The sequence below is a fragment of the Palaemon carinicauda genome, chromosome 38 (assembly GCF_036898095.1).
Source record: "Palaemon carinicauda isolate YSFRI2023 chromosome 38, ASM3689809v2, whole genome shotgun sequence".
Taxonomy (NCBI): domain Eukaryota; kingdom Metazoa; phylum Arthropoda; class Malacostraca; order Decapoda; family Palaemonidae; genus Palaemon; species Palaemon carinicauda.
Genome location: NC_090762.1, coordinates 48,915,613 through 48,928,637, shown reverse-complemented (window position 1 = coordinate 48,928,637; position 13,025 = coordinate 48,915,613). Strand labels below are relative to the sequence as shown.

Here is a 13,025-nt window from a genome sequence, read left to right as displayed (position 1 = left end):
AAAATTTAAACATTGAAATGTACAAAATAGTATCATTATACTGCACTGCACAGTACTATGTATAATTGAAATATGCTGAACAGTTATTAAATAAAATTTGCAATATAAATATTAAAAAGTAATTTAAATATAAAACCCACCAAAAATACGTAAAACAAATAATGCATTTTTATGTGAACTTACATGATGCAAAACAAAAGAAATAAATGAATCCTGACAACAGATAATAAGAGGGTGCAAATAAAAAGATTTACAATTCTTTCACAGGTTTCTTAAGTAATCAGTTACAACATTCTTTCATTACTGTATATTTTTAAAATTAACATGCTAAAAATACTTACCCATCCATTTTCAAATAAGAATGGCCTTCATCTACAAGAAACTTTTCTAGAATACACATCATCTGTCGGGACTGCGTGAAAAGGAGCACTCGATGACCTTGCTTAGACCATAGCCGTAATATTGATTGCAAAACGCGCATCTTGCCAGAACGTCCCCACCAGCCATACTTCAATTCAGGCTAAAAGAGCAAACTTAATTAAGACAAGTTGTGACATTATTTCTTTTATTGATAATGCACACAACCCACAAAAAAGCAATAAACTTATTCGGTCCTACCTCTCCCTCTCACTTCATGAAGACAGCTATGAAGTTTACCTGTGTTAACATGATAATTTAACTATTAATACAAAAATTGAAAATATTTCTCTGGAGTTACACAATGAATTATTGTAATCCTGTCCAATTTGTAACTAACTTTATGGAAAAAACCAAGTATATAATTCAACATACCATACTGAAATTAGAAATAATTTTAGATGGCAAGTAAACTACACAAAAACTATGAAACGTTTTATGCATGTTGTTTCATATCAAATGTAATTATTTCTACCAACAGAAATTGTTTATAAAACAAATGATAAAAAATACACTACACTACATTGTTACAATTAAAGCAAGGGGGTAAATAAAACCTCCCTTTAATGTTTGTATGAGGAATAGACATACTGTACCATACTAACAAATGTTTAAAACATCTAAAAATATGTGCTGCATCTTATGAACACAATCTTCCCATTTCCTTTTATAAATTTTAATCACAAAAAAAAAAAAAACTTTTGTACGGTATATTCTTACATTGAAAAAATATACATAAAAGCAATAGTATTTACACCGAAGCTCAAAATTTCCACTAATACCGTACCCTAAATTATAATTTAAATTAATTCAATGCCCTAATCTGTAAATGATTAACGAGCAAATGTTATGGGACAACAGTAATGCGGCATTAAATACATTTATGCATGAAAATGTAATAGACGGTTAAAAAGAGTACCAAATTCATTTTCTGGAACTCAAATTGTGAAATATACAATACAAAGCTTGAATAAAAACACTTATGCAGGAAAAAAAAATACTTCAGCTGGCCCACAGGAAAATAAATTACTTCAGGTGGCCCACAGATGGTCAACAGAAGTAAAGTAATCTGAATATGGTGCATGTGAAAGTAAAATGCACTGGATACCTTTTCATGTTCATAAATATCTTAATTGGTTTTTGCAAAATTTTTGATCAAGAAAAAAATTTATAACTGACTGCCAAAACTAATCATGCAGAGAAGAAGAGGTTAAAATATTTAAAAGTTGTTTAGGAAACCTAAACATTCTGTTGCAATTCACTCACCTGTAAACCCGATTCATAACCATCATAGGTGCGAGGTCCCCCAGTATACAAATCTGGATGGTTGCAAATCTTCCGAAGATTAATTAGTCCAGCAAAAACCTGAAATGAGAACACATTGATATACTGCTACTCTACTAAAATTACTTGCATAACTCCACTAAAGACATATTTTGTTGGATATTTTAGCAAAGATAACACTGATTTTGAAAGAAAACTTATTTCTTCACAATTTTGCTTTATACAAATGATGATGAAAATACTAATTAGCACAGAGAAAGCTGTTAAATGTGAACGACTACTATACTCAATTTATTTTAGCGAGTCAGATTTGCACCGTCTCGCAAGGGTGCCTTTTTAGCTCGGAAAATTTCCTAATATCTGATTGGTCAGAAGTTTTTGTCCGAATACCATCATTGTTTTAAATTAATTATCAAGTACAGTAATGTGAATCAAAACTTATTTACTAACCTAAATTTTTCCCTCAGATGTAGATTTGGTCGCTAAATAATGTTAACGATTAAATATACTGTACTGTAAATTAACGGGATGTTAAATCTAAATTTAATAACAACACACGCCGAAGTCAACAACAGGAGCTTGCTTTTGGATGTACGCTGCACAATTTTGTAACTTTTCACATATTTTAACACAGATTGGGATAAATTACACTAAGCATAAGAAAAACATATAAACTTTATTTGAATATCAGAATCCACTAAAAACATGGAATTAATAACACTCACTATTGATGAAAATAGCAGTTAGGTAAAAGCAGGACCCACTCAGAGTGGGTTGTGGGTAAAAGGAGCATTCTGCTGTCAAACACCAAAGAGGGAATGGAAGGGAGAAGGACTGGTATTGCGGTTGTAACTCGGCGATGAAATTAATTTATTCAACACTATAGTATCCTCGAACCGAAAATATTGCTATTAATAAAATCTAAACCTTTACAAAAAAAATAAACCCTTTCTATACAGACTTACATCATAGTCTATTCAAGTTCCCTCTCTTAGCCTTATGCTTACATCTGAATAATATGCTTTTACTATAACTATAGAAGAACACTAACCACAATACAATAACAAATGAAAAATGAGTCAATACACCAACAATAGCTGTTATCATGAGAGAAAGGCAAATGAAAGAAACACAAAAAGAGATGGAAAAAGAAGACCCTGAAATAAATGCATTCAAATCTAGGACCAAAAAGATGGTATGCCGGAATAAACTAAGTAGTAGATTTATTGTGTAATAAGTTTAAATCACTAGTTCACGATAGCCTTGAGAAAATAATCCTGTACGTAAATACGAAAATTGCCATCACCTATTCTTGTGAGATACATTTAACTTACAAAGATCATGTTCAAGAATAAGATGGTTCAGTCAACTTAGCCAAGGTTAAACAGAGGAATACGCAAATCTTTCATGGCATTCAATGAATAGCCACAAAATACTGTATCTTGTTTTATTGTAATACTGTACTGTAATTTAGTAATATGTTGATTAGTTTAAAGCTTAGCTGTGACATCACTTAAGTTTATAACCTTCATGAATATTTTGCGATGATTTGTCTAGGCAAGGCTAGGACCTCTTATTGTATACTGCAGTTTTGAACTCTTGAATTTTGAGGTTTTTCATAATACTGTACTGTAATACAAGGCACTCTTAAGCTATTGCATACAGTATATAATTTTCTTTCTCCATGTAAGGTCAAATGTTCAATAATTGACTAGGAGACATGGTAAATTACTTTAAATATTGGCTAGGCCAATTCTACAGCAATTAATTTTGCCTGCCTAAAATATTGTCTAGAAATCTTGGGTATGTGACCAATAAAAATATATTCTTAAAATGATGAGTGAAACAAACCCACTACATCTTATTCTCTGAGATAGGCTACTATATTCCTGATCATTCAGATTGCTCAGTTATCAACCCAATCTAGGATTCAAGACATCTGAAAAATATGACAAAATGTTTGGAAGCAATACACTGAAGCAGGTTTTGCTAACAAGCATTATTCATATTCACTCTTCATCAAAGGGAAAGTAGTGCAGGAAAGTAAGCAATACTTTAAGAACTACTGTCCTTTCATATTTGTATTGTGCTTGCTCCAATTTCACACCCCTATCTTCAAAATTAAATTTATTCAAGGTTAAATTTTATAAATTATCTAGTGATAGGAAAAACTGACCTTCATTCTTCCTCCCATGATCCATTTAACTTGATCTCCATTGAGGTACTCATGATAAGCACTCCTCTGCTCTTCTGTTAAACTGCAGAAGAGCACCTGCATTTATAGAAAAAAAACTGTAATTATCATTATTAAATTATAATCTTGAAAAAAAACTAATACCAAATACAAAATTAAAAACACCTTCAATATTTTCAGTAACAACCTTAAAGATGATGAGTGGTGATATCAGAATCTAAAAATAAAACAGTAAGGCTCTTATATTTTCCTCTACTACAGGTTATGTTAATAACAAATAGACAATGTTTTCAAGTGATATTTTAGGACTTATAAAAAGCATGTACTAAGGAACAATTTAGGATTTATAGAAAGATATATGCACCATACCCTTCTCCCCACTGTGGTTGATACTAAAGGTGACCATTTTTACCCAAAATTGCTTTGTTTTCAGCCTTTTACTTCCCTCTGTTCCCCAAGTTGCTTTAATTTTCCTTTTCCCTATCAAAACAAAGTACTAATCATGTAACCCCTATGAGTCTCGAAATGTGACTATGATCTCGAACTTCTATATAACGAGTAATTGGGCTTTCATTCTCATTTTTCCAAATTCTATTAATAGAAGACAGTTAAGAGGTATATCATATAATGAAGTAAAAAAGAATAATCCCATATCACCACCATCACACACTTTTCAATATCAGATACATCCTAAATGAGTTCTGTGAGATTTTTGCCTACATATATCAACTTTGTTTATTTAATCATTTTATTACCTTTTTTCAGTCTTCTGATTTTTCTTTGGCCTGTTACTTTCATACTTTGGTAAACGAATATTCCTAGTGTACAACCACTAAAAACTCCATATCTCTGCTTTTCATTCATTTGTAATATGATCTCCCTGGTATTCACAGTATAATAGTAAGTCAAATGTATGCACAATATCAAGAAGAGGAAAAAACCACATCAAATACTCTGTTCAAATTTATAAGTAAAAGTTATTCTAAAACTACGTGAAGTGAAATACAAAAGGCTACTATCAAGTCAACATTGCATAAAAACATAAAAGCTCTACTAACGAGAAATTCCTGTAACCAGATTTTGAAAAAAGCAAAATTGATAATAACTGTAATCAGTTTTTTCAAAATTTAAAATTAGTAATAGACAAATGAATATGAAAACTTTGGCCAATAAAGAATAATAGAATTTCTTATGGTACCCATTGGTATTCATCATTATTGTTTGATATTCATCAGTACTGTTTGATATTAACATCCAATGTTAATTGATATTTTTACATCTCTAGGAATTATCCATTGTTGGCTTACAAAATAACCTACATATAAAACTGCACAACCAATTCTTACAGTCATCAAGAACTTGGATACATCAATGAATTCCATTGTCATCCACATAACAATGACCACTTCCGTCTTTATGTCTTCCATTCTGTATACAGGTAACCTAGAATGTCTGATTAAAATACTAATCGTATTTTTTTCCAGGCAGAATATTAACATGAGTAGCCAATTATAATTAAACAATCACTTGAAAGATTGCTCTGGGAATTCTTAAATGGGAAATTAATAAAAAAATTATTTTACACAATCCATATTCATTAGGTGGCCTGGGGAATCAAAAAGTATACAGTGTTCATGTCCTAATCAATTTCCATCTAAATACTTCTCAAATATTATGCATTTTCTCACATATGTGACTAACCAAAAAAATATATGAACAAACCATGTTGTACAAATACTACTCTTTGAATATTAATTTTTTCCTGGAAAATTTAAGTTTGAAAACTTTACCAACAACTTCATTAATGAATAAATGCCAAAGTAAAAAAAGAGATTGTTACCTGTTCATTTTTATCTGGCAATGATAAGTGATTTCTCACATCATTCTTCATTCTCCTAAGTAAATAAGGGTTGATGGTATCTCTCAGAACAGATGCACATTTGAAAGCTGTTTGAACCTGGTGAAAAAAGGATGCAGGATATATATTATTCAGTAACTAACAGTTGCTAAATAATTACAGTAGACTACTGTGTATTAATAATAGATAAGCCACCACCAAAAAAAAAAAAATCCACAACCTATATTTTCCAACTAAATCATAACAAGACCTACAACCTACTATGAAAACATTCTATCTTGTTGACATTCAAATGCAGCTTCTAGAAGACTAATTTTGCAATCACAATCTAATACCAACTCTCAAATAAATTCTGTAAACAAATAGTAACTTCAGTAAACAAAAAGTCTAAGAATAAAACAGTAGTACTTTCAGATGTAGCAGAATTACTGTATATACAAATCTACAGTGATGGGACACAATCTACAAGGTTTTTACTAAAAAAAATTCAAACCTGCCTTTACAAGAGACTACAGTACTTGCTTCAAGAACAGCAATTCAACTAAATACACAACTGATACCATATAGTTTTAAAATAACCCTAAAGTTTAATTTCCTCCTTTGTTATGGTTATCAGGAAACTGCTTCACCATGTGGCAATTACAAAAATCAAATACATCACATAGCCAATGATAAAGAGAGGAGGAGGACTCTGAGAAATGTAAGAAGCTATAGAAGTGCAGACATTGCCACACTGAAATTAAAACTGAAAGCACCCAACAGAAATGTAGAAAGAAAACCTGGGTTTGATACAACTAAGCTTCTAGAAGATGAGCACAGAGAAACCTTTCCAATTGAACGTAGGAATCGATTTGCAGTCTTAGAGACTTTAAGATATGAAGAGCAGACAATTAATAAAGAATGGTGTGATATTAAGAACATTCAGTCAGTTGGTAGTGAAGATTTGGGACATGCAGTTACAAGGAGAAAACCATGGATATCAAATGATACTTGGGATACTATAAAAAGGAGAAGAATTAGACTGGATTGGTAACAGGAAATTACCTGACCTAGAGTATGCTGAGGAGACTGTCCTTACTGGCAGTAGCAGAACACCACAGGACTTGCTAAGCTTGCTTACCAGAATGCATAAAATATCACATAGGTTTGAGCTCAAGATGAATAGAAGAAAGACAGAGATGATGAGAATGGAATATGCAATGGGAAATTAAATATCACTAGAAGAGGAAAGGTTTAATGAGGTGGAAGCTTAGCAATTAATAATAAATATAATAAAAATTTAAATATTTAGGAACTATGTTCTCTAATACAGAATCTTTAGAATTTGAGTTTAATGGAAGATTGAAAAAAGCAAATCAGACAATGGCTATGTTAAGTAAAATTTGGAAATGAAATCACCTGAAATTGCAAAGAAAATCAGGCTATATATCAGTTTAGTGAGATCGGTGTTACTGTATGGAAATGAGTCGTGGTATGACAATGAAACAATATCCAACAGATTTTGTAGATTTGAGAACAAAGCCCTCAGAAGAATATTGGGAGTTAAATGGCATGACAGGATTAGAAATGAAACTTTAAGAAAGATTACTGAAGTGCCATATGTGGACGAGATTATGGTGACGGGTAGATGGAGATGATTTGGGCATGCTCTTCGCACTCCCCAAGAGAGATTAGTTCACCAAACGTCAAACTGGGCTCTACAAGGCACTATAAGAGTTGGAAAACCCAGGCTTACATGACTAAGGACTATGAAACTTGAAGCAGATGATGCTAAATGGAGAAGTATTGATTTAAAAGCTCAAGAAAGAGATGACTGGCAAAATCTAACCGAGGCCCTTTGCATCAATAGGCGTTGGGAGAAGATGATGATGATGATGATGATGATGACTATTACCTTTCACACTGAAGGTCATCACAACACCAATAAAAAATATTTTTCAATATTTAACTTAGCCGGTGATTATATAAGCTGCAGCTCTGCTGCTCGACAGAAAACTCTACGGAAAAAATCCGCCAGCGATCGCTATGCAGGTAGGGGGTGTACTTCAACAGCGCCATCTGTCGTGCAGGTACTCAGTACTCATTGTAAACAAAGAACTCAATTTTCTCTCTGTCGTGCTACCGGCAAGACCTACTAATTCGCTGTTGCTAACTGGATTTGTTTTCACAACTATTTGGTGAAGTACACTTTTCTAGTTTTGAGCTTTCGCTGTGCAGGCTTTCTCTTCAATAAATCCTTGCATTCTTTTTTTGATATCGGATTATTTGTTGATGACTTTGGATAGTTTTTGAATTCCCCTTTGACCAATTCAAAATGGCTGACCCTTCTCAAGTCCCAAAATTCAGGAAGTGTAATGCTAGGGACTGTTCAAGGCGTCTTCCGAAGGCCTCTATCGATCCTCACACCGTTTGTTCCAATTGTCGGGATAAAACCTGTCAATTGGAAGATCGATGTGAGGAATGCGTTGGGCTTTCGGAATTCGATTTTATCGAATTCCAAAAATATACACGTAGGCTAGAGAGAGATAGAGTCAGGAGAAGTTCATCTCGTTCTGTTGATTTTTCCTCTCCTCATGCCCCACAACCTATTCCTTCCCCTGTAGTGGTTGCTCCTAATCCCCCTTCTGGCACTCAGGAACCTTCGATGGCTGATATGATGCGTGCCATCCAAGCTCTGGGTGAGAGAGTTGAGTCCCTGGCTAGTGACCGTAACCAGCTCATGGCGGACGTCAAGGAGCTGAAGTGTAAGAGTGCAGTGGGAAGTGATAAAGTGAGTGATAGTGTTGTGGATAGTGTTGCGCTTGAGGGTTCGTCTGTTCGTGCCTGTCGTCCTCCTAGTCCGGGACCTCTTGCAAGCTCCCAAGTCCAGGGGAGAAGCAATGTCGTACGACCAATGGGTTCTAGAGGCTTTAATCAGCGAACAGACGTTCCCTCCGTGGTTTCGGGCGTATCTAACCAAGATCGCCCCACCCACACAAAGACGAGAGAGCCCATTTATTCCTCGTCTGCGGAAGAGGTTTCTCGCAAGAAACCATGGACCAAGGTCTCACGACCGCTTAAGCGCAAGTCGGTCCCTTCCGCGCAAGTCCAACGGCCCAGTTGTAGCCACTGGGTCAGTTCGGACTCGCTGCAGTCTTCCGATGACTGCTCACCTCCTAAGAGAGGCAAAGCGGTACCACCGCAGACAGTTACACCGTCTGTTGCCGCACCTGCTCCTGCAGACCCCAAGTGGTCTTTGCTGCAGACCATGCAGTCACAATTAACGTCTCTGATGCAGGACTTTCGTGCGGAGAAGGTTGCTGCTGCACCAGCCTCTTGCCTACAACCAACCACACACTCGGTTGTGCGTCCTGTGGACGCTGAGGCAACCTTCTTGCGCACTCCAGTTGAGAGAGTTCCGCCTCCCATGCGTTCCAGTGTACCCTGCCAGCCGCATGTTGACGTTCGGCGACGCACGGAGCCTTCCGTTGACGTTCGCGAGACACAACAACAGTCAGAGTTGTTTTGTTTTGACGCGGTGCGTCAACCTCCGCAACCCAGTGTGGTTGCCACTGCTCACCCGCATCAGGCTAGACAGTCTGGAGTAGACGCTGTGCGTCCCCGCGCTGCTATGGTTGTTGCCAGCTCACAGACTGGGCAACAGTTCCATGACGTTGCGTCCGGTTCAGTCACGCGTGCACCCCTGCGACCGGACTCGGCTAACCAGCCGTTACCTACTCCATTGCCGCTTCCTCCTCAATACTCGGATGATGGACTTTCGGATGATGATGGTGCCGCTCACGTTGATGAACCACATTCGGACCTATACGAGCCTAAGTCCACGCAACCCTCTTTGGACTTTAGAAAAGTTCTAGCTCTGTTCAAAGAGATGTTTCCGGACCAGTTTGTGTCTGTGGCTCCGCGCTCTCCTCCGTCAGAGTTTGTATTAGGTATGCCGTCATCCTCGCCTGCCTTTACTAGACTCGTCCTCGCACGCTCGTCCAAGAGAGCTTTACGAGTGATAGGAGATTGGATGCAGTCCAAAAAGAGTCTAGGGAAGACAGCCTTTATGTTTCCCCCTGCTAAACCCTCTTCTAAATCGAGCGTCTGGTATGCCACGGGAGAAGTTCTCGGCTTGGGAGTTCCTGCTTCTGCCCAGGGCGACTTCTCAAGTCTGGTAGACTCTCCCCGCAGGCTAGCCATGAGACGCTCAAAAATATGTTGGTCATCTTCGGACCTAGACCACCTTTTGAAAGGGTTATTTAGAGCCTTTGAGGTCTTCAACTTTTTAGACTGGTGTCTGGGAGCTTTAAGCAGGAAGATCTCTCCGTCAGAGAAGGAAACTTCCTTGCTCCTCATGTCCTGCATGGACAAGGCCATACGTGACGGGTCTAGTGAGCTTGCTGCATCGTTCGTATCCGGAGTCCTCAAGAAGCGTGAGAACCTTTGCTCTTTCCTGTCAGCTGGAGTGACACCTTGTCAAAGATCCGAACTTCTGTTTGCTCCTCTATCTAAGTGCCTTTTTCCAGAGGACTTGATTAAGGAGATTGCTGCTTCTTTGATACAGAAGGACACCCATGACCTGGTTGCGTCCTCTGCCCGCAAAGCCACCCCTTTGCCTACCTTGTCAGCTAGACCAAGGATGGACACTCCAGCGTCCCGATTTATTCCGCCCTTTCGTGGCAGAGCCTCCAGCAGAGGAGGTGCTCGTGCCGAAGGGAGACGTCGGAAGAAGAAAGGAACCAAGTCCTTTAAAGGCAGAGTCTGACTGCCAGCTTCTTCAGACAGCAGTGGGAGCCAGACTCAAGAACTTCTGGCAGACCTGGGAGAAGAGAGGCGCAGATGCACAATCTGTGAAGTTGCTCAGAGAGGGGTACAAGATCCCGTTTGTACGAAAACCCCCTCTAGCAACGTCTCCCATCGATCTCTCTCCCAGGTACAGAGAGGAAGACAAGAGACGAGCATTGAAACAGGAGGTGTCTCTCTTACTAGAAAAGGGAGCGGTAGTCAAAGTCCTGGACCATCAAACCCCGGGCTTCTACAACCGTCTCTTCTTAGTGGCAAAGAAGACAGGAGGGTGGAGGCCGGTGCTAGACGTCAGTGCGCTGAATGTCTTTGTCATAAAGCAGACGTTCGCCATGGAGACCACAAAGTCCGTTCTAGCAGCGGTCAGAAGGGAAGACTGGATGGTCTCTTTAGACCTAAGGGACGCATACTTTCACGTCCCCATCCACCCAGACTCCCAACCTTTTCTGAGATTCGTTTACGAAAAGGTTGTCTACCAGTTTCAAGCCCTGTGCTTTGGCCTAAGCACAGCTCCTCTTGTGTTTACGAGGCTGATGAGGAATGTAGCCAAATTCCTTCATTTAGCGGACATCAGAGCCTCCCTCTATTTGGACGACTGGCTTCTAAGAGCTTCTTCCAGTCGTCGCTGTCTGAAGGATCTAAAGTGGACTCTAGATCTGACCAAGGAATTGGGTCTCCTGGTCAATATGGAAAAGTCTCAAGTGGTCCCATCCCAAACTATTGTGTATTTAGGGATGGAGATTCACAGTCTAGCTTTTCGGGCTTTTCCGTCGGCCCCCAGAACAAGTCAAGCCCAGTTATGCATCCAGAACATGCTGAAGAAGGAACGATGTTCAGTCAGGCAGTGGATGAGTCTGATAGGGACACTATCATCCCTGGAACAGTTCGTATCGTTAGGAAGACTACACCTCCGTCCTCTTCAATATCACCTAGCTGTTTACTGGGAAAAGGACAAGACACTAGAAGCGGTCTCGATCACCATTTCCGAGAAGATGAAGTCTTCCCTGACTTGGTGGAAGGACAGTATCAGCCTCAGAGAGGGTCTGCCCCTGGCTGTTCAGACTCCCAACCACGTTCTCTTCTCGGACGCATCGGACACGGGCTGGGGCGCGACATTAGACGGTCGGGAATGCTTGGGAACTTGGAACTCGAGTCAAAGAACAATGCATATCAACTGCAAGGAGCTACTGGCAGTTCATCTGGCCTTGAAAAGCTTCAAGTCTCTCCTTCAAGGCAAAGTGGTGGAGGTGAACTCGGACAACACCACGGCTTTGGCGTACATCTCCAAGCAAGGAGGGACACACTCTATGACGTTGTACGAGATCGCAAGGGACCTCCTCACCTGGTCAAAAGATCTAAACATTTCACTAGTAACGAGGTTCATCCAAGGCAACTTGAATGTCATGGCAGATTGCCTCAGTCGGAAGGGACAAATCATTCCAACAGAATGGACCCTACACAAGGATGTGTGCAAGAGACTTTGGGCCACATGGGGCCAGCCTACCATAGATCTCTTCGCAACCTCGATGACCAAGAGGCTCCCAATATATTGCTCACCAATCCCGGACCCAGCAGCAGTTCATATAGATGCCTTTCTCCTAGATTGGTCACATCTAGACCTATATGCATTCCCCCCGTTCAAGATTGTCAACAAGGTACTGCAGAAGTTCGCCTCTCACGAAGGGACAAGGTTGACGTTAGTTGCTCCCCTCTGGCCCGCGAGAGAATGGTTCACCGAGGTACTTCGATGGCTAGTGGACGTTCCCAGAACTCTTCCTCTAAGGGTGGACCTTCTACGTCAGCCACACGTAAAGAAGGTACACCAAGGCCTCCACGCTCTTCGTCTGACTGCCTTCAGACTATCGAAAGACTCTCGAGAGCTAGAGGCTTTTCGAAGGAGGCAGCCAGGGCGATTGCTAGAGCAAGGAGGACATCCACCCTTAGAGTCTACCAATCGAAGTGGGAAGTCTTCCGAAACTGGTGCAAGTCAGTATCTGTATCCTCGACCAGTACCTCTGTAACTCAAATAGCTGACTTCCTTTTATACCTGAGGAAAGAACGATCTCTTTCAGCTCCCACTATCAAGGGTTACAGAAGCATGTTGGCATCAGTCTTCCGTCACAGAGGCTTAGATCTTTCCAACAACAAAGATCTACAGGACCTCCTTAAGTCTTTTGAGACCACGAAGGAGCGTCGTTTGGCTACACCTGGTTGGAATTTAGACGTGGTACTAAGATTCCTCATGTCAGAAAGGTTCGAGCCGCTACAATCAGCCTCCTTTAAAGATCTCACTTTAAAGACTCTTTTCCTGGTATGCTTAGCCACAGCTAAAAGAGTCAGTGAGATTCACGCCTTCAGCAGGAACATCGGATTTTCATCTGAAACGGCTACATGTTCTCTACAACTTAGTTTTCTAGCCAAAAACGAGCTACCTTCTCGTCCTTGGCCGAAATCGTTCGATATTCCAAGCCTATCGAATATGGTTGG

The 13,025-nt window shown here is 39.3% G+C and overlaps 1 protein-coding gene across 1 annotated transcript in view; it reads right to left on the bottom strand.

The window, feature by feature from the left end:
* The window catches only part of LOC137630607 (DNA excision repair protein ERCC-6-like), a 90,144-nt gene that overhangs the window by 16,224 nt on the left and 60,895 nt on the right, over positions 1–13,025 (bottom strand). The window contains exons 9-12 of the mRNA XM_068362199.1: positions 5,736–5,852; positions 3,878–3,973; positions 1,684–1,782; positions 342–520 (exon numbers count right to left, since the gene is read on the bottom strand). Coding sequence (XP_068218300.1) covers positions 342–520; positions 1,684–1,782; positions 3,878–3,973; positions 5,736–5,852 — 491 coding nt within the window. The remainder of the gene's footprint in view (positions 1–341; positions 521–1,683; positions 1,783–3,877; positions 3,974–5,735; positions 5,853–13,025) is intronic.